Genomic DNA, 23,144 nt, shown 5'->3' on the forward strand with positions numbered 1-23,144 from the left:
TAGAAATTTCTCAAATTCATATTGATTTCTAACATAATTCTGTTATAGTTGGAGATCACACTTGTTATGGTTTTTAATATTGTTAAACTGATGAGACTTGTTTGTGGTCTAGCATGTGGTCTACCATCGGAAGTGTTCCATGAACACTAGAAAAGAATGTGGTTTCTGCTGTCTTTGGGTGGATTATTCTATAAATGTCAGGTCAAGTTGTTCCATGAATGTGTACAATGTCAGGTCAGATCAGGCTGCTTGATAGTTGTGTTTAAGTATCCTACATCTTTGATTTTTCTCTTCATTCTTGATGATTCATTGAGATAAATAATACTGGTTATTAAAGTTACCAAACTTGTTGGAATATTTATTTCTCCTTTTAATCCCATCCATTTTAGCTTCGTATATTTTATGGTTTTATTTATACATGTGTACACATTATAATTGCTGAATCATTTGACTTTTATCTATTAATATTAAAGCCTATTTTTTTCTGATAGTAGTACATCCAGTCTGCATTTGGTTACTGAACATTGTATATTTGCATCCTTTTACTGTCAACCTGTTTGTGTTTTTTTAATGTAAAGTGTCTTTTATAGATAGTATATATTGTACACTGTATTAGTCAGCTTTCCACCACTGTTATGAAGTAACTGAAGCAGTTAACTTAGAGAAGGTTTATTTGGGACGTCCCAGTCCTTGATTGACTCCTCTACCATGGGCCTCTGCTGGGGCAGCACATATGGCAGGAGTGTGGGGCAAACCAAGCTGCTCACATCGGGATCCAGGAAACCAAGAGAGAATTGGCAAGTTCCATAGGCCCCTTTTAAGGACATACCCTCAATGACCAGAACGCTGGCCCTAGGCTCCACCTCTTAAAGATTCCACCATCTTCTAGTAGGGCCACACATAGGCCTCTGGGAGATACTTATTCAAATCATAGCAATTTTTATGGTCTTTTAAATGTACTTAAGTATTTACCCTTTCCAGTGTTCATTTCTTTCTTTCTTTTGCATTTTTTTTTGTTCTACTTAGTTATACATGACAGTACAATGCATTTTAACACATCATAAATTAAATGGAGTATAACTTCTCTTCTGGATGTACATGATATAGAATCACACTGGTCATGTATTCATATGTGAACATATGTCTGTAATAATGTGATTCATTCTACTACCCTTCCTACCCACATATCTCCTCTCTTCCTTTCACTCCCTTCTGTCCAATCCAAAGTACCTCTATTCTTCCCTAGACCTCCCCTTATTGTGAATTAGCACCTGCACATCAGAGAAAATATTTGGCCTTTGGTTTGGGGGGACTGGCTTATTTCAACTAACATGATAGTCTTCAGCTCCATTCATTTATCAGCAAATGCCATAATTTCATTCTTTTATAAGGCTGAGTAATGTTCCATTGTGTATATCTGCTACATTTTCTTTATCCATTCATCTGTTGAAGGGCATCTAAGTTGGTTCCACAGCTTAGCTATTGTGAATTGAGCTGCTATAAACATTGATGAGTGTGCATCACTATAGTATGCTGATTTTAAGTCCTTTGGGTGTAGACCTAGGAGTGGGATAACTGGGTCAAATGGTGGTTCCATTCCAAGTTTACTGAGGAATCTCCATGCTGCCTTCCACTGTGGTTGAAACAAGTTGCAGTCTCACCCACGTATATGAGTTTACCTTTTCCCCCACATCCTCACCAACATTTATTGCTGCTTGTATTCTTGATAATTGCCATTCTGACTACAGTTAGATGAAATCTTAGAGTAGTTCTTCATTCCTTTGTATGCATTTATATTTGCATCTAATGTCATTTCCTTTAAGCTTAAAGGAATTTCTTTAGTATATTCTTTAATGCAGAGATGACAGTAACATCTTCTCTACTATTCAACTTGTTAAGGTCATTTTTTATTGCATTGTAGTTGAACAGAATTGGTTTCATAAATGCATGTAACATAATTTGCTACACTTCAGTCCCCAGTACTGCCCCCTTTTTTTCCTTCTTCCTTCCCACTGATCCCCTTCCTGTTCTTTATTGGACTTCTTTCTATTTTTTTTAACTGGTGCCTTATAGCTATACATAAAAAGTTATATATTCATATGTGCACAGAGCAGAGTGCACATATTTTTTAAATAGTTCTGTTGGGCATCGAGATACTAGTTTACTTTTTTCAGTACTGTAAGTTGCACCATTGCCTTTTGACCACCATTCCTTCTGATGAGAAGTAGCCATTAATTGTATTCTTCTCCAGTAGGTAACAATTCACTTTTAGAGGAGTTCAGACTTTTTCTTTACCTTTGTTTCCATAGTCTGACTATATTTCATTAAAGTGTATGCATCACTATAGTAGGCTGATTTTAAGTCCTTTCATTAAAATGTAAATATCTTTGTATTTATCCTGCTTGAGTTCTTTGAACTTCTTAGATGTATAGTCTAATATATTCTTTTAAATGAGGGAAGTTTTAGCAATTATTTCTTCAAAAGAAATTGTCCCTTATATTCCACCTTTCCTTCTGGGGCTCTTTATAGATCAGTATGGTTGATGATGTTTCATAAGTATCTTGGGATCTGTTCATTCTCCCTTTTTAAACGTAGTATGTTAGTCAGATTTTCATCACTGAATCAAAAACACCTGAGAAAAAACCATGGAGAGAAGATTTATTTGGATTCCTGGTTTCAGAGGTTTCAGTGCATGGTCGGCTGGCTGTTACTTTGAGCCTGAAGTGAGACAGAACAGCTTTGGGAGGTGAGAGGTGCTTACTTCACAGCGGCTGGGAAACAGGGAGAGGAGGGAGGGGACTAGGGACAAATTATTTCAAGAATAATCCTTTCTTGGTTTTTATGGCTTTAGTCTCTTGTTGATTCCAGAGCTTTAAAATCCTTATTTTGATAATGTCATGTTTGATTATTGTGCCTTTGGGAGAGAATCCACTCCTCACAGTGCCTTACTCCATTGTGTATTTTGTAACATCACCTGAGATTCACACAGGACCATTCAAGCTGTCAGCATAGTCAATATACTTGAAAATAAAACTGGATTTTTTCATATTAATTTTTGAAGACAAATTAGTCTTCTAGTCAGTTTAGTTCATGTTTTGACTATAATAGCTTCTACTCGCCCGTTCACTTATGTGAATTATGTTCTGGGAATCATTGATTTCTGTGAAGATGTAAAGATGGATGAAATAGTCTCTATCTTCCATGAATTCACAGTCCAATGGGGGAGACAAACTAAAAATAATAACTACAATAAACTACAGGAGATCCAGCATGAGATGTCACACAGGAGTGAGCAGAGTGCTGTGGGGTGGCCAAGACAGGGCATGCCTGTTCCTAGCTGGAGTTCCTGGAGCGTGACTGAGACTCAGAAGAGTAGGAGTCACACATAGGGGTGCAATTGACAGGAGCTTCTGAGCATAAAAAGTGTTTTATGTGTGGACAGGGCTCCAGCCAAGTGACATCTGACAACTCAGACTCTGGGAAGATTTATGGTGAACAGTCAAAGGTGGAGCTTAGCTGTGTGGCCTTGAGTGAGCGACTTATAAGCTCTGTCTCCTCTTCTGCAAAATAGGCAAGTCATGTTTGTCTCATAATAAACTTGTGGGGATAAAATGAAAGAATGCAACGTTTTCACAGTCATCACTGAATGAGTCCAATTCATTACTTTTCTAGGGTCAAAATATTTAATTTAAGTTTTTAATGTTTGTTAGGTAGAAATGGGAAGAAAACCTGGAAGAATAGAAAAGAAACAGACATCTGTGGTTGTCAGTACTGATAGCTGCTAAGCATTCTAGCCTTTGTCCTCTGGCCCACCAAAGGCTAGCCAAAGTTTCTATTGATCAGATTCATTTTTGCTTTTGTTTTGTCTTGGAATTTATCTCCAGTAGCTCTATGGTGCATTAGCCTGTGGTGAGTGAGGGACAGATAATGAGTTAGACGAACAGAATTGGAGTTGAGAGAAGATGGGTGTGAAAACAGTGGGATAAAAAGATGTTTATGACATAAAATTGACAAGATTTGAATGTGGAGGGGTGAGTGTGGCTGGTTGGGTTTAGAGAATTTTTCAGAGGGCCATGGAGAGGAGACATAGTTTTGGGAATGTACAACAAGGAGTTAATCCAAATAAGAACCACAAAAAGCCAGATATACTATCCATAAGATCATTGGCTAAGAAGCTATGAGAGAGAAAATCTAAGCAAGAGCAAATACGTGGAAACCTGGGGCACTGAGCTAATGTGACAAACTTAGCAGAGTGTGTGTCATGGATCCTAAACACATTTTCTGAGCTGCCAACAGTCAGAAAAATAACTTAATCTAATGTCTGTGGCCTTCTACTGGGCAAGGCAGGAGTTGGGTAAGGTTGCTCTCCAATATGGTCATTCAACACTCTTTTATGTTTAATAAGCATTCAGAATTAATCTAAACCCTTCTGAAGTTATATCAAGATGTTTCAAGGATCTTGGTTTTGATTAATAATTCTCCCCAACTAATATACTTCCTGTGGGTAATTCAGACACTGCATACAGACTTTCACTTACTCTGAGATCACCAAAGAATCATTTAGAAAGCAACTGCTCAGAAACCTAATAGCACAGCCAAAGTGTTAATGCACCTTTTCAAAGCACGAAGGAGCAGAGCAGATTCAAACGGATGTACCGACTATGTATAAAAAATACATGGTGACGCACCTCGTCTGATCTATACTTGAAGAGGTCCCTTTTTATGTGTGAGATTCTGCAAGTTAATTTTTCCTGTCTCTGACATTCAAGTGTTTTTAATTGCCAGCCTTCCGGATTTGCCGTCGGTATGAATCAGGGGGGGTTTTATTTAATTAAGCCAGCTTATCTGTCATCCATCACAATTAATCCATTCTATCTCAATTACTTTTCCATTTCCAGAACCAATCATCACATATTAATACAAATATAGGGAAATATGATTCATTCTCATAAAATAAGAGCACCAGAATGTGTACCAGGTATGGTCTGGGTACTTCCTTCACATATTTAGCAAGGTTCAAAATAGCTTGATAAGAAAATACTCGTATTCTGCTAGAAATATGGAAATCTGAAATTCATATTTCACTCTTTTCATTTACCTTATGACACTAAATATCTAAACCCCATCATTTATTTTCCAGAATCTCAGTCTTGTTTTTATATCTTCCCAATGACGAATTGTATCTTAGGAGGCCTCTGTGCTCCGGGAGGTTATTGTCGGGTGGGTAGTAAGGCCAGGGTATGGTTTGTCACCGTCATGTGTGGGTTTTTCACTCACTCTCACTCATTGATCATGACTCTAATCACTGGGGAGGCACCAGCCAATGAGGCAGAAGATTCCAACTCCCCGTTGAGCTCACATTTTTGTGGGGAAGATAGTAAACAAACAGCAACCGTAGTGATGAGTTGTATGGAAAATTTAAAAGAAGGTAGTGGACAGTGGTTCAGAGGCTGCTGTGGAGAGAGTGCTTGGGGAAGGGCTCTCTGAGAAGGTGAACTAAAGGGGACACTCCAGTGTCCAGAGATGCCTCAAGCAGATCCAGGACTCAGGGTTGTGGGAGGAAGATACAGCAAGAGCAAAGGCCCATTCATGGGACTGTAATCGGGGAACCTGCTGGAGGCCAGCCCTGCTGGGGTGGCATGAACAGGGAAGTAGTAGGAGAAGAACTTGGGGAAGGTGAAAGCTCTCAACATAAAGAGTGTGGATTTCCGTCCAAGTTTCATGCAAAGCTGTTGGAGGATTTAAAAGATGGTCATGATATGATCAGATTTACTTGTTGAAAAGGTCCTTCTGGCAGCTCTGTGTGGAATGGATTGAAGAAAACAAATATGAAACAGGGATCCAGTCCAGTTGAGAGAGGGATTTGGCTTGCATCCAGTAGCAGAGGGAAGAGCTGGATCACTTCAGGATTTGTTTAGAGGAAGATCTTGATGGATTGGCTATGGTAGGAGTTTGTAACAGAGAAAGAAGAATCCATCAAGGATACCTCAAATTTATTTATTGGACACATTAGAATTTCTACGACCCTTAGCCATTTTTTATAGCTATTATATTCATTGCTTTCAAAGGTCGATTCTTTTTGTAGTTGCCTATCTCCGGGGTAAAGCAGAGCAATGCATGGCTTCCAATCTGAGTTGTCTAAACTAGTGACCATATAACCTGGCCAGTTTCTTAATCCCCCTGTCTTTAGTTTCTTCTATCAAAAGAACAGAATAAAAATTTCACCTATTTCATATGGTTGTCATCAGAAATGACCAAGGGAAAAAAAAAAACACATAGGCTTGCTTAGCACACTACCAGATTATAGTAAGACTATTCACTATTAGTAAATATTAGTGATTGAGTACTATATTTCTGTCTTTTCCTCCTCACTTTTGCACATGCAGGCCTCAGTACTCAGTAATAAGAATTATAATTAGATTTTTTTTTAAGAAACAAGAAATTTCTGTTCCTTCTATCATTCCATAATTATTTCATGTATCAAATACTAACTTTAGAATTTCAGAACACTCAGACCTGTTGAATATATTCCCAACTTCCATATATGGAACTATTTGTTTTTTAAATGACTTTTGTTGTTGTAGTTCTTCGGGTTTTAAAAAAATCTGTCAAGACCTTTTAGAGAGATTGATTATTAGCAGCTTTAATATAAAGTCGGTGTTTTCAGCTTTTTAAATGGGGCAAGAGAGGATAGGTATCTGATCCCAAGATTATGTAAATGATATAAAAGCTTAATGTGCTGTGTCTGGCGATGCCGTCACCACAGGGCCCGGATCAGCCTGGTTTTCTGTTTGCACTTTGGGCTCAGGACCACATTGGATATCTACTGTGTGGAAAGACCCAGTTTGTTTAGGTATCAGAGGAATCAGAAGCTCTCTCTTCTTCTGACTGATTTTCATCTAAACTCTGGTGCCTGCCACTCTGCTGGGCTGTAGCTACATTTCAGACTCTTGAAAGTGGTTCTTTGTTTCTTCTCAAAATAGGCTTAAGAATAGTAGGAAAACAGAGTGGGTCCCACAGCTTATGGTTAAATATTTCATGGGCAGATGTGCTTGAGAATAAGAAGGAAATTCTTTTGAGTTCTTATCTGCATTGTAAATGTGCCCTGCAGATGTTCCATCATTTCAGCTGGGATTAAGGTACATTTAGCAAAGGACACTTTTCATGAGATAACACATTCACTTAATTTTTGAAAGGAAAAAAAAAAACTTTCCAATGGTTCACTGGAGTTCATGGGGCAAGGACACCCCTCTTTGGCTGTAATACTTCTAGAGTGTCACCATGGATGCAAGAGAATCATGGCATTCAGCACAGGAGGCTTGGGAATTCCTTTCTGTGCAAAATGTTTAACATTAAATGCGTGTGGGTTTGTTCTCTAATTCTGGTTTCAGGTTCTTTGTCTCATATTTTCTAATGACAGGATAAAAATATTTTATTTCAGAACTTTTTCATGATGTGGCACATTAAAAAAAAATAACCATTCTTAATATAACAAAGTCCCTAAACCTAAAATGTGAGGTGTTCCTGTTAAACCCTTGCCCCATTGAATCTACAGAGGGTGGGATCTGCTAGTTTTTCATGTTTGCTTCCACTATTGGTCTCTCATAAATTTTTATGCTGATTGCCTGGATACTGTGTCAAATTTGTAAACGTTGCATTATTTCTAATCTCTACAGGAAAATATATGGTGTGGATTTTTGGTACATCAATAACTAAATCAATGCGTGTGTGAGTTGAAATTTTTGCATGTCATTGAGCTAAAACAGGGGAATCTATAATGTCACCTACTTCCCCCAAAGACAGGGTGGTCATGACTATTTAAAAGTTTGATAAACTCCAATGTGGGCATAAAGAATCAACTCAGTTCTCAATCCTGCACAGAAAATGGACCAGTGAGGCTCTCGTCCATCCTGTGTGCTACTTATACATGCCTACTGGGTAGATCTCTGGGGAATTATCCCAGCAGCCCAATATCCCACCACTTCAAAACTTAGCACCCCAATTTCATATATTAACATTAATATTTAAGTTTTTATTATTTTCCCGAAATATGTGGGCATACCTCACTTGTATGTTTGTTTTTCTACTATAGACACTGGAGCAGAAAGACGGGCACTGAGAGAAAATGTATATCCTAAACTGAGAGAATTCTGCAGAGAAAACTATGGACTGGAATTTCAGGTAACTCTAATGCTAATTTCATTTTTAATTATATCAGCTGAATAAGTAGTCGTTTGTTTCTTTTTAGAATTCGAGTGTGGTAAAATACAAGTTGTAAGCCCTGAAAATGTTCATTTCTATTAGGATGGGTATAAAAGAAATATTGGAAAATGGAAATAAAAGTTATTTTTAATGTTTTTTAATTTTTTGCTGTGATTCTTGGACCCTGCCTGGTACTGGCTATCTTTTTGTTTAAAAAAAAAAAACATATTCATTTGCTTTTTAACAGTCTCTACTATCAAAAAGATAGGTCACTGAGCACCTGCCCTTAAATTTTAAGCTGTGGTCTTCTGGGATGTTCTGCATCTAAAGGCAGGGCCAACTTTTTCAAAGTATTTCTTTTTCAGCAGCCTGGCCAGCTCTTACCTTCTAACTGCCTTCTGGTTTTTAATTCACATTGTAGAATATTCTTTTTTTCTGAGTATTTCAGAGCTTTACCATTTACCCAAAAGTGTGTGTGTGTATGGGGGGGTGTATTAAGGTTTGAATATGAGGTATCCCCCAAAAGCTCCTGTGTTAATGTAGGAACATTCAGAGGCAAAATGATGAATGAGGGTTGTAACCTTTTAAGTCCATTCTAGTTTGAATGGACTGACCAGGTGGAACCTGAAGGCAGGTGGGTGTGGCTGAAGGAGGTGGGTCTCTGGGGCATGCAATGGAAGAGTTCATCTTCCCAATGGCCCCTTCTCCCTTGCCTCTCCTTCCTGGCCACCATGAATGAAGTAGCACCATGATGTGCTGCCTGTCCTTGGGCCCAAAGCAGTGGAGTTGGCCCACCATGAACTAAACCTCTGGAACAATGAGCTAAAATAAATTTCCCTCTTCTGAGTTGTTCATGACAGATATTTTGATCACAGCAAAGAAGAGCTAACTAAAACAGCTTTTATGTGTGTATGTGTGTATCAGCCTGACAGTTACTTCCCATGTCATTGCTAAAGTTCATATGGTTTTTATACACCGTAGATTTTGCACCTGGGGAAAAACAAACAGTACTTGAAAACATTGAATGCATCTTGGACATTCAAAACTTGAAAAAGTAAATGGCTCCTGGATAATAGTATCTATTCAGAATTTTTCAGCTGGCCACCATTTGCACTTACAATGGAAATCTTAAGTGTCTGGTACTACCTCAACTGCACATCGACATTGCCAAGTGATGCATATGTAATAGGGTTTATGGTACAAGAATGGAAAATGTACCATTGTTAATGGATGAAAATGTCACCCTTCATTTTTGTTGCCTCTTAGATAAATATTTTATCTTGGTATACCTCATGATGTGTTCTAATATGATGTATAAAGTAATTGTCTCTAAATGGCCTCAGTCTCAGAGCACAGTGTCAGCAGCAGGCCGTATGACACACATAGTGAATAGTTACTCATAAGTCACCATTTACTTGATAAATTGTGAGCCTAAATTATATTCCTTGTCATGAATTCAGCACTGCCTTCTCTGAGGAATCTGGTTCTACTGATAACAGGGTCCCGATTGTTACAAAACTTCCAATCTGTCAGGATTCCCGACGACTTGGACACTCCTTCGGGACTCTGTTGCTATAGAAAAAGAAATGTGTCCAAGCACATTAATCCCATCTTTGAGTTTGTTTTGCATCCTTCCTGTTATTAAATAGAGGAGGTTGTTGACTGGCCTCCATAGAACACAGTACTGACAAGTATTTGCTGAGGGGAAAAAAAAGTATAATTTCCAAATTAGAGGTGAGCACAGGAGAATACAAGAGAGCCCGAGGGAAATTGCAGAAGGCAAAGCCTGTAGAATAAATTGAGGGCAAGAATCATTCTAGACAGGTGTACTGGGTCAGTCGGTGAGATCCTGGAAAGAAGACATGGACTAGGAACCCAGAGTAAGTTAATTGGCCCATCCTTCAGCTCAGTATTTATACTAGGGATTGTCACTCCTTACAGGTCCGATGTGGTGTTTAGAATAAGTAAACCTTGCAAGGTTGCAGTTGCTTACCAGTTGTAAACTCAGCAGGAACTCAAATACATAACATCTGAACCTTCTAAGACTGTACTTCTTACTCTAGACTTTTATAGTAGGTTATTTATGGAGCTTTTCCCTGAAGCTATATTTTCCAGCGAGATTGTTCTCTCTCCTCAGCGGCAATAAAATATGTGCCAGAAGCTTCCTGAGAAGCCAGTTCACCTCACAGTATCCCAGATTCCATCTCTGCTTGTGCCCTGCACCCAGAAGAAATCCATTTCCAAGTCACTTAGACACACCAGTCTATTTGGTACCTGCCTCTGTTTGCTCATGTTTGCGGGTTTAGTCCCTCCACCTGCATGCTTTCCATCTGGCTCCTCCTCTATGCCACCTCCTGCAATCTCTGGCCTGATCTCAAATTGCTCTCCTCTCTTCCTGGCCCACTGCTCTGCCGCCTCTTGTGCTGCTTTGGCTCTTTCCTTCAGCCATGATCCGTATCAGGAATACTTAGCTCTTCATCCTCATAGGCCTGCTTTCTAATTGTCCCTCGGGTCTCCACTGAAATGTCATTTCCTAGAGATGATTCTCTGATGATACAGTCTGAAGTCACAACATAGATATTTTATGATGCAGTATTTTTTTTAAAGAGAGTGTGTGTGTGTGTTTTTAATATTTATTTTTTAGTTTTTGGTGGACACAACATCTTTGTTGGTATGTGGTGCTGAGGATGGAACCCGGGCCGCATGCATGCCAGGCCAGCGCGCTACCGCTTGAGCCACATCCCCAGCCCCTATGATGCAATATTTTCAGTTCTTTGCATAGCATGTGTCAGTCTCAGATATCTTTCTTGTTTACTGATGGATTGGCTTGATTATTTTCTTTCTCCCACAAGAACAGGGGCTTGTCTGCCTTCATGGCAGCTACATTCATGTCTCTAGAATAGTACCTGGTACCTAGGAAAAGTCTGTAAGACTTTACTAATGAATGAGGAATGAACACACAAAGTTTTCCTTAAGAAAACTTTCTCTAATTCCAAGATGTGCCATATGCCCTTCTTATTGTTCCTCTAAAATTCTATGCATAACTACCAATCATTCAGTATATTTTAAAAGTGTGTGTTGAGCACTGACCACATGCTGGTCAGCATTCTAAGCTCTGGGACTACAGGAGCAAACCCCAGAGGCCCTCTTCTGTAAAGTTTTCAGTGTTGTTGAGGGATACAGACAATAAATGGATAAATTCCAGCAGTAATAAGTGCAGCTTATCTGGTAAATGTTTTGATGAAAAACAAAGCAGGGTAAGGGGGTTTAGGGAATGCCAGGTGGTCCAAAAAGAACTTGAGCAGAAATCTGCAGAAGGTGACAGCAAATCGTGTAGATGTCAAGGAAAGGAGAATTCCAGAAGTAAGGAACAAGGAAAAGGATCTGAGACAGGAGTGGGTTTAGAACATCCCAAGAAAAGTAAAGAAGCCAAGAATGAGTGGAGTGGATTGAGGGAAAGAATTACAGTTGACATCAAAGTTGGATCATAAGGGACATTACGGGCCAAGATTAAGGACATGAAATTTCACTGAATGAGAGGAAAAGAGCAACATGATAAGACTTTCAGAGGCTTGCTTTGGCACTTTGAACAGGGAGGAATGGTGGAACAAGAAGTGGTCATGGCAGGCTCTAACATGAGCAATGGAGAGAAGGAGATGTCACTTGGTGGGCGCTTCCTTGTCTGTCTTTAAGGACTGCACGTGTGTCTTATTCAGCTCATCCCAGTGGTCATTTAAGCAGCTGGTACATCATAAGCCATTTAACAAAAGCTTTCTTAAATTAGATTGATAAACATGCAGTAGTATGTTAAGCCAGCCCGTGTGCCTTTGATCTCCGTGCCTGTTTAGTGGGCCATTCTGTGGCATTGCCTTTGTTTCTTTCATTGAAACTCGGATGTTTAATGAAAATGCGCCAGTCTGATTATGTGAACTTCAATTAATTCTGCGTGTGACCTATAGAGTGACTACTCAGAGAGGAAAACAACAGTGGAAAGAACACCAAGCCCTCTCAAAGTGATGAACGCCCGTGGATTCAGAAAAAGGCACAGCGCTTAAACGTGGCATTTAATTTGCTGGTGTTCACTAAGTGCCTTTGGCTACAAAGAGGGTAGAAAAATAAGAAGGGGAATGAACTGAGAAAAATAAAAGCAGACTGGGACGAAAGCATGTGGTGTGGGACCCAATAGATAAAAGGCTGATGATTCTTCCCCAGATACCACCTGTTCTTGCTTTCAAATCTCCTCTCCATTCCTGCTGCTCAGACCCCGCTCTAACCTGCAGGGCTGCAAGTAGTGAATGAAGATATAGCATCATAACAGGTCTTTTCCTGCTTACCCCCACCAGGCCACAGTCTGTAAGGAAGGAACTCTTTTGTTTTTAAGTCCCCAGGGCCTGGAACAGAGTTCCATGTTGAGTAGGGTTTTAGAAAAATATGCTTAGCAGAACCACCCACCACCAGCACCCTACTTGAGTCTTTCTATACACCACCACCAGAGCATCCTCTTGAAAGGTCATATTGTGGGTTCCTTTAGGTGTTGAATGGCATCCATGGCCTCCAGGGTTTTAATATGAGCCTAGCTATTTCTCCAGCTTTTCTGCTATTCCTCCTAACACTAGCAGTCAGGCCATTGTTAGCCTGTCCTTGGAACACAGCTGGCCCATGGCTCGTTTTGGACTCTGAGATCTCATTCTCTGTACGCATTTCAATTTTCCCCTCCTATCAGACATACCCCTTTCACCCCTAGCCACCCTTATCCCTGTCCTTCAAAGGCCATCTCAAAGCCTGACTTCCCAGTGACAGGTACCCAAAAGAATGCAACAGAGACAGTTACTAGAAGAGATGTAGTTGGAATAAAATTCACTTTTACACGTTAAAAAAAGAAAAAGCTCAGAACATGATTAAGAAAATAGTTATTTCACTTATCAAAATTTGATTACTTTTGAACATTACATTAATAGGATGTAGGACCTAAAATCATGCAGCTTTCAAAAATACTATGGAGTCATGACTGAGGGCTGTCATGTATGAGGCAAAAAAAGACTAAAACATTCGGCAATCATCTGCCTGCTGTATTGATTACTGAAATGATCTGAAATCGGGAGAGACTCATGCTATAACTCACCGCTCTTATTTCTAAATCTTAAATTAACAGTCCTTGTCTTGATAGGTGCCATTTGTTTCCTTTTGCACTTTTGCTAAACATAGCTTTCAAAAGTGATTTTCTTGTATGCCTTTGCAATTAAGTGTAATAGTGTGGTCTTCCAGGGAGAAATCCTCCCATGTGTCAGCTGCAGCCCTTCCCCTTCACTCTATGGGGCCTGCTGGCTTCCCAGGTGCATAGAGAAGTGTGAGAGTGAAACCTTCACACCTGCCACAGGAAAATCCTGCTTTCTGTCTCAGGATGGCATCGTAATGACTGCTGGAGGCACCAGAAGGGGTGGATGCTCATCATGGGTGAAGGTGCCACCAGACTCCTTGGGTCTGGGGTTGGTCCTGTCTCCTTCACTGATGTCCCATCTGTCCATGTTCCCTTTGGCAGCACAGGTCCAGCCCTTTCCTCCTGCTCATCCCCCCCCCCACGAGCCACAATTAGAGCACTGATCTTCTTAAGCAGAAGTCTTTACGGTGACATCCCTGCATCAGCATCTCCTCTCTTCCCTTCATAGTTGCATAAGGATAACTGCACGTTTTGAATGTTAATGTGTTCAAAACAGAACTCATTCCTCTTCCCATTTTCCTAGTTTCCCAACAGCCACTATTCCCAGTCTTCAAGACTTTCAACTCTTGGCTCATAATTCCTTCTTCCACCCTTTACAACCTGGGTCTAATCTGTTGCTGTCCCCATTGATTCATGTGCTGCAAATTTCTTAGAAGTAAATGCAAATTTTCTTTGCATTTCACAAGTCTCTGGCTTTGCTCAATCTTCCACTTCTTAATAGCTGAGTGGCTAGGGGGACCTTTTTTCTGATCTCTCCCTGCCCTTGCCATGGTTTTGTTCTGGTCAGGCCATACAGCGCTGCTTTAAACAATCCTATCTGACATGGTACTTCCCAGATTTAATTGATTCTCAGATGCATGGCTTTTTGCATTTTTTTTTTACATCTCTGAATTTGGAATTCATCTTACAAATAAGTGGTGTGGCATTGTGTATTTGGCAGCACATTTCTTTTTTAGTGATATGTATAATACTGGAGCAGCTCCAGCGCTGAAGCTATTTTAGATTCAATACAGTGCAGCCTCTTACATCCATTGAAGCATATAGGGGAAACAGCATGAATTTTTCTGTTATATATTCTGGTGTTCAAATCCTGAATCTGCAGATTACAATCCTATGATTCTGAGCACATTGTTTGATCTCTTTCATACACAGTTGACTCCTCCGTAAATGAATGAGTTAGTGATTATTTTCCAAGAAGGTTGTAAGAGATTTTTTTAAAAGTGCCTTGTCAAGTGGATGGAATTTAGCCAATATCAATTTCCTTCTCTTTTACCCTTTTAATTCTTTCTCCTCATCCAGAACTTAGTACAATATGAAATTATTAATGCACATTTTTTTCTTTTTTGAGAACTAGGGATTGAACTAGGGTGCTCTGCCATTGAGCTACATCCTCAGTCTATTTATTTTTAATTATTTATTTGTTTGTTTTTGAGACAGGATCTCACTAAGATGCCAAGGCTGACCTCAAATTTGCAACCTCCTGCCTCAGTTTCCCAAGTTGTTATGCCCAACTATCATGAACATTTATCTTTGGCTTTCTTGGGTATAATAAAAGATCTTTATTCTGGTCATTCTAAGGTCTGTGTGAAGGTTGTTTAGCATGTGGTAAAGAAGGCATGTGAATGGGAAGAATATCCAGGAAATATTTATTGTCTTCTTTTTAAGAAGAGATTATTTAGCAAAACTAAACCAGAAGTTCAGACCAAAGTACACCATGGTACTTCTGTGGCAGAATACCTGAGACTGAGTAATCCATGAATGAACAGAAATTTTGTTGTATCATGGTTCTAGAGGCTGTAAAGTCCAAGGTCAAGGTGCCCCCAGAGGTGGTGCCTGGTGAGGGTCCAGTCTCTGTTTCCAACATGGCACACGAACATTGATTCTCTGGACAGGAGGATCACTCTGTCCTCACATGGTAGAACATGGAAGGATAAGAAACAAACTCCTGCTTTCTGCCCCCTTTCAGAGCAGCATTAATCCATTCGTGAGAGAAGAGCCCTTGTGAACTGACACCCCCCAAGAGACCCCACCTCCCAATTGTCCAGTTGGAGATTAAGTTTCCAACACACGAATTTCGTGGGATACAGTCCAACCATAGAATCCAGAACCAGGATGTTAGCTTAAGAGAAGGTCCCTCAATTATTTTCATCACTCTTTTGGCACATCAGCCTATTCTGTAGCCCTCTGTCCCTGGAGATCTAAATGTACAGAAAAGGTGCAGTTTGTTCACAAGGCAGGGCTAGACATTTAAAAAAAAAAATGAAAGGAGGAGGAAAAAATGAAGGCAAAGTTCAGGTTTGCATCCCCATTTCCTTTCTCTGAGCTTTGCTTCAGAAGAGGAGAAGTACATTAGTAGGCAAAAGAAAGCCAGTAGATGGGCAACTCTTAGCACAGCTTGCCTCTGCCGTATGCATAGGAAGCCCCCACCGCTGAGACTCCTGGGGCTGGTCACATCACAGTCGTGGCACTGGAGACCCTAAGGCTAAACTCTCCCAGGCTGCCTTCAGTTACTATGTGTCACACATCCTGAGTTGAGAGTCTCCGCCAGACCCCATGGCAGAGTCATGACCACACAAAAGGCTGGGGTTACAGTGGGATGGCACATGAGCAAAAGTCTGGAGCTCTTCATCTAGAACAGAGAAGTCTGGGATGCATCAGCTACAGAACACCAGGCTGTGAGCAAGCTGAGAAGGAAAGCCAGCACTTGGGTTTTATCTGCCCCAACTCCAGCCGTGACTGGCAGGCAATCAGTGGGCATCACCAGAGCCTGTGCCTAAGAACTCTTTATTTCTCTCCCCGTGATATGAAGTAACCCAAATGTCATCCCAGGAGAGGGAGAAGCCATGACTTTAGAGAGACTTGGTGCCTTGGTCCAAGACAGAATGAGCTCTCAAATAAACTCCATAAAAACACCATTTTGAACTAAGGTTTAAACAAAGTAGAACTAAAAGTTCACTTTATCCTCTTTGGCAAAGGATGGAAACATGGGCCAGAAACTAAAACTAACTTCAGACAAAATAAAGAAATGACGTTCTCTATGCACATTAAAGTAGTTAGATTCTGTGAGTTTGGTGTTAGCTTGACGTTACTAATAATTATTCAGTTGGGCCATCCTCATCCACACTGATGGTCCATCGGTGCTACCTGCTACCTTTCTTGCACTATTTGCCATCTCACCACAGCCCTCCTGTTCCCTCCAGCCCAGTCTCCTTTTTGTCCCTATTTTTTTTTTTCTCCCAACTCTCTGCCTGCTCAGTCTCAAAATGCATTTCTCCCTATGGATGACATCACTGGATTTGTAATTGACAAGATTTGTTGTGATGCCCTTGGTCTTCTCTGCACATTGTCAACTAATCACCCCTTTCCCATTTTCTGCTAATCAAATGGATGCTGCTTTCTACAGGGAAGTGCACATCTCTTCATTGAATCACACATCATTTCGGCTAAGGCCAGGACTCCAATCTGTTTAGTCACTTTACATTTCTCTGCTGTCCATCAAAAGCCTGGACAGACCTTATCAAATTGATACTCTCTGAAAGTAGTATAAACATGTTACATCATCCATCTCCCATCCATGTGAGTGAGCCAGTTTATAGAAGCGGAAGGAAGTTAGAGATAAAAGACAAAAGGAAGGTATTATGTCATAATTGACCTTCATTGTCCCAGTTTACTTCATTGTTCCAGTTTAATTGTAAACCTCAGCTCAGTTTCTGCAGCCTGGAGTGGCTCTTTTGGAATTTTTTGGCCTGACTTCCCAAGGTGATCCTGTTGTTCTTCCTTTGATTAGTACTTATACATAAATGTCCTATTTTTTTTTTCTGAAGATAAAGTAGTGCCGTTTGAGGAGGCTTCAGAATTTACTGGATGGCTAAGCATCCAGTAAATTGGCTAAGCATTCTTTTCTGCTAAATTGTGGCTGTCTGATTACCTCCAGCAGTGGAAATCACCCAAAAGGATTAGTCCTTCAATAAACAGAATGGGAAATAGCCCCCATTTGCAGGTGACATTTGAGTGTCCCAGTTGAATACAGTCATCACAAAACCTTTCTCAAATTCTGGTCATACAGTAGCTATTTTTTTTCCATCCTCATTTTTATTTATTTATATTTCAGCAGAGGGAGAAGGCACCTTTGACAAGTCTTCAGAGAATAAAAAGAGCACTATCTGAGAGGTTGTTTTGTTAATAATTAGATACAGACCCTTGAAAAAACTAACTTACCCAAGTTTCTTCATCTACAAAATAATTTCCTTCTACCTTTCAGCTCCCCAAATTTATGATCTTGTGGCCTTTACCACCTGTACCTAAACAGGCCATGTCACATTACTGCCTTTGCAAGACTATTCTATGTATGCAAAAGGCTGCCCTACACTCTCTGAAGAAGAGTCTCCTATGTAGATGTCCTTCAAGACCAGCATGTATATTACCTCTTCAGTGGAATCTACCCCAGGTCTCCAGGAACAGATTAAGGGGTTTGATCCCCTGAGCTGCATTCATTTATTCCCAGATATTGATGGAACTCTGCTGTGCACCAGGCAGAGTTATAAGTGCAGCGGATACCTCAGCACTAGAAACAGCCCTGCCTCTTGGAGCGGACAGTCTCATAGAGAACACAGTCAGGAGCACCAGTGACCAGCATGATCTCGCCTGCTGCAGAGGAAATGCAGGGTGTTCTGGGTGTGCATATGGGGACAGGGGGATAGATTCTATGCAATTAGAGTCCTCAGGAAGGAAGGAAGCCTAGGTCTAAGCTGAATCCTGGTTTCAGACAGAGGAAGATATGACTAAGTAGAAAAACTGTTCCAGGCAGAGGGAACACATTTTCAGAGGAAAATTTGAAAACTATCTGCCAAGCACCACTTTTGAGTGCTATGTAAACCTTAATTCGTTTAATCGTTGCTATGAGTCTAGAGGATAGATTCCATTTTCCCATTCTATTAGGTGGAGAAACTTAGAAATACAATTATAAATAACTGTTGAAAATCTGCTACAAGTAAGAGTAGTCAGGATTTTAACTGAGGGAGTTTGGCTCCCATGTCCATGTTCTTAATCCCTGTACCAGACAACCTCTGACACTTGCACATTGGTAAAGATGTACATGTGGATGTATGTGGACATGTAAATGTGTGTATATGTATGAACATGTATACATGTAAATGTTTATATACTTTTAGATGTATATGCATATGTGAATACACCACACACACACACACACACACACACACACACACACACACACACACACACACACATGCAGCCAGAGTGTGAACAGAGAAGGAGAATGTGATATGACATGAAGTTGGAGAGTTGGGCAAGGACCAGATCATGGAGGAGCTCATAAATCAGGCCATGGATTCTGACTATCTTCAAAGTGAGAAGAATCTTAAACATGGTATAAAATGGTGTTAAAGCCCACATTTAAATCCCATCTCAATTCCTACCTATGTGACTGTGGGCAAGTCAGTTAACTTTTCTGTGCCTTCGTTTTTCATCTATAAAACAGGGATAATACTTCTTTATACTTCATAAGTTTAAGGTGTAAATAAGCATATGGCTGAGTAAAAGGAAATCTTTGCTAAAGCGGTCAGATTTGCATTTCTTAAAAGAACCTTCTGCCTCAAGTGTGGTTAATGGGTTAAAGGGAGCAAGAATGCAAGCAAGAAGATAATTTAGGGAGCTGCCATTGAAGTACAGGATACATGTACACTCAAATGTGGTTGTGGAAAGCAGTGATAAGCAGGAACAGAGCCAACTGTGTTTTTCCCTCAGTCACTCTTGGTGGTCAGGTGTCCTACCTCTGAGGGGTGCCGGGTGCCCACTTGCAAACCTGGTTGAAGGTCCTTTATGCAGTGAGCTTTGCCAGCTTATGCTCAGTGCAGGTGCTCACCAGCTCCCATATTGCCACTCTTTCTCTGCCTCCAGAAGCTCCTAAAATTGTCTCCATGTGCATCAATCCCTGATAGTCAGAGGTTTTGCCTTAGTCCCCAGCTGAGTTCTGCTCTACCACACAAAATTTTTAGGGCTATCTAGAGGTTAACTCTCAAGCACAGCTGTCAAGTCTGAGTCTTGAATTGTGAAATGGTTGATTTGATTGTCAACTTGATTGGATTCAGAGATGCCAAGAATTAAGAGGTGTATGGGTATGTCAGTTGTCTGGGAATGATTGGCATGTGGAATATCCTACTGAAATGGATACCCTCCCTAAGCATGGGCAGGGCTGACCAATAGGATGATGGCTTGGATGGAATAACAGTTGGAAGAGCAAAGAAGCAGCAGCACATGCAAGCTCCATTCTTCTTGAACGGGTTCTTGATTGTTGCTGCTATGATGGTGAAGATATCAGATTCTAGCTTCCTTCTGGATTATCTGGAAGCCTTTGGTCTCTGACTAGGGTAGGAACATTGATCCATCCTGTACGGGGGCTTCAGCCTCTTGTACTGTACTATTACTGGTTCTTCCCGCTGTTTAGCTTGTAGACAGCCATTGTCAACTATCACCTTCTGGTCACATAAGCCAACCTAATAAGTCCCCCTTTTGTAATTATACTTCCTGTGGATCTGTTCCTCTAGAGAACCCTAATACAAGTTGTCTTCGTGAATCTTTAAAGGAATTGTCATGTGACCTCATGTTTTCTGATGACCGCTTTTAACCCTGGGATCAGGAGTGGTCAGTGGGGCTTGATTTAGGACCTGCTTTTCCCAGAATTGCCTCTTTTAGTTGTGTTCCCATATATCTCTTAGTTAAGTATCTTATGACCAAGAAAAAAAATTGCAGGTGACATAAAGTCAGTATTTGCAATAGTTCTGATGAGATTGTAGCCATTGGTGATGTGGACCTGCAGGTTGTCCTGACCAGTGCACTTGGGCAAGTCATTCTATCCAGAGAGCATTCACAGGTATAAACCCTAACTCATCTTTGGTAAACAGTGGCCCATAAAACTAGTCTGAGTTCTAAGTTCTTCTCTGCTTACTTTCTTCTGTAAGAAGAACATCCTGGAAATGGAACACAGAGATTGAAACAAATTCCAACCAGTGCTGTCATTGTCACACTTTGACCTTCAGAAGCTGTATCCTGAGGACAGTAATATTGTTGCTATTCAAAAGTTTCTGAACCTGCTCCATGTTCTTCTGAGTATTTTTAATGGTGGCAGATGTTGATCCTTTTGAGAATGGATTTTATTTCTTTTGAAAGTGATATTTTAAAAGCCATGTTTTATAGACGTGAAATCTGGAGAAATGCCACTATTCATCCAAACTAACTTCAACTCTAAAGTGACAAGCTATTGTTTTGAAGTATGAAACAAGATTTTTAAAAAATATATTCTTTAGTTGTTGATGAACTTTTATTTTGTTTTATTTATATGTGGTGCTGAGAATCGAACCCAGTGTCTCACAAATGCTAAGCAAGCACTCTTCCACTGAGCTACCACCCCAGCTCAAAACAAGATTATTCTTATGGAGGAAATGTCTTGAGCAATGGTGGAGTCGGTGGGAAGAGTGATCACTGCCCATCGTAATAACTTAGGACAGCCTAAGTTATTATGGGATTACTAAGGGATTATTCTAAAAACAAACCTGTGTAGCTACACTTCTGTTTTGCATTCAGATAGTGTCCTATAGTATGGAAAACTAGAAAACATTTTGGAAAATATTTATGTTCAAAAGTTCTTTTCCAAGCAATGACAGTGTAAGGCCATTATGAATTCAGATTTGATGATCCTGTGTTTGGGGGTTAAGGGATAAAACTTAGTTCATATTTGTTTCTTAAAAGTTGCTTTATTGTTATGTAGTCTTAGTATTTAAACGTTTGCATCTTATTGCAAGGTATAAGATTTGTTAGGGCTTTATTTGCTGGGTTTTAGCTTTCAGATCCATTCAACACATCATAATAAGCATGATAAATTAGCTTCCCTGAGAATTTTTAAAACAAGTGAGATGGTTTTAAGTAAAAAAGATAAAATCAAATTACTTTCCTGAGCTTTTATACTTAAAATGATGAAATAAGTAAAGGCACATAAAATGTGCTGACAACAAGTTAGTATTCCAATAAATAGTAAATTAGATTCCAGCATCTGCAGCGCCTGGACATTAGACTAAAAGCTAAACTTAATTTTTTTTAAGTATGTAATAAATCTTGTCTTATTGAGCACTTTAGATTCCAAGTGGTTTTTACTGCTTATTGACCATGCAGATATATGGCGTATGTTTGTCCAAAGTGGTGTTTTATATTACATGAGGTGAATATTTCATTTATTTATTTCTTCCCTGTCTTCAGGAGTTGCTTGATTTTTATCTTTTTTCATCATTTTATGCCCATAAAGACTTACGAGACAGAAGAGTTTAATGGAACAAAGCTGGAAACAGAATTTAAAAAAAAAAACAAAGTTACTAAAGTAGAAAGACATGTTGCTATTGCTGAATAGTTTATTCCATTATATAGACATATCATATTTATTCATCCACTGATCACTTGATAGAAATTTGAGTTGTTTCTACTTTTTTGATCATTAGGAATAATGCTGTTATTAACACTCATGTTATCAACTGACCTTGTTGTCTATATTTATTTCTTGCCTTATTGCCCTGATGAGAATATCCAGCAGAGTGTTGAATACAAAGGGTCAGGGTGGGCATTTTTTTCTTATTTCTAATCTTAAGGGGAAATTTTTCAGTCTTTCTCCATTTAGTATGATGATAGCTGTTGAGTTTTCATAAATGCCTTTTATCAGGGTGAAGAAGTTTGTTTCTACTCCTAATTGCATAAGTGCTTTTATGATGAAAGGAAGGGTGTTGAATTTTGTCAAATGGTTTTTCTGTGTCAATTGAGATGATCATGTGGGTTTTGTTCTCTGTCCTATTAACATAACCAATTTCAATTGGTTGACTTTTTGATACTTAACTAATGTTGTATTACAGATAAATCCTACTTGGTAGTGTTGTGTAATCATTTTTATATGCCGATATGCTGTTAGATTATGTTTTCTAGTATTAGTTGAAGAGGTTTGTTTTATATTCAGAAGAAATATTGAAGCAATCTTTTTGGGAAAGTTTTTGTCTGTTTTTTGTAGCAAAATCATACCAGTCTCAGAATAAGTAGGGAAGTGTATCCTCTGCTTCTATTTTTGTACAAGTTTGTGAAAAATTGGTATTAATTATTCTTTAAATGTTTGGTAGAACTTGTAAGTGCATCCATCTGGACCTAGGAGTTTCTTTCTGTGCAGTATTTAATTTTTAATTGCTACTCAATCTCTTTTGAAAGATGTCTTCACATTGTCTATTTTTTCTTAAGTCAGTTTTGCTAATTTGTTTCTTTAGGAATTTGTCCATTTCGTCTGTTACTAATTCATTGGCATACAGTGAGTTGTTTCTAGTATATCCTTTTATAAATATTATTCCTGTAAGGTCAGTAATACTTAACCTTTCTTTCACTCCTGGCTGTAGTAATTTGAGTCTTCTTTATTTATTGCTATTGCTTATCCATTTTATTGATCCTTTCAAAGAATCAAAGTTTTTTTGTTTTGTTGATTTTGTTTTCCTGTTTCACTAATTTGTATCATAATCTCTTACTTCCTTGCTTCTGCTTAGTTAACTCTCGCTTCCTCTTATTTTCCTAGTTTCCTAAGTTATTATGTTTGATAATTGGAGATCTTTTTTAATATAATTATTTATAGCTATAAAATTTCTTTTCTGTACTGCTTTAGTTGTATCCCATAAGTTTTGGTCTGTTG

The 23,144-nt window shown here is 39.4% G+C and overlaps 1 protein-coding gene across 1 annotated transcript in view; it reads left to right on the forward strand.

Annotated features, from left to right (window-relative positions):
• Nwd2 (NACHT and WD repeat domain containing 2) overlaps positions 1-23,144 on the forward strand; it is a 152,078-nt gene that overhangs the window by 53,306 nt on the left and 75,628 nt on the right. The window contains exon 2 of the mRNA XM_005319902.5: positions 8,093-8,181. Within this exon, the coding sequence (XP_005319959.2) occupies positions 8,093-8,181 (89 nt within the window). The remainder of the gene's footprint in view (positions 1-8,092; positions 8,182-23,144) is intronic.

Source organism: Ictidomys tridecemlineatus, chromosome 9 (genome assembly GCF_052094955.1).
Source record: "Ictidomys tridecemlineatus isolate mIctTri1 chromosome 9, mIctTri1.hap1, whole genome shotgun sequence".
Classification (NCBI taxonomy): domain Eukaryota; kingdom Metazoa; phylum Chordata; class Mammalia; order Rodentia; family Sciuridae; genus Ictidomys; species Ictidomys tridecemlineatus.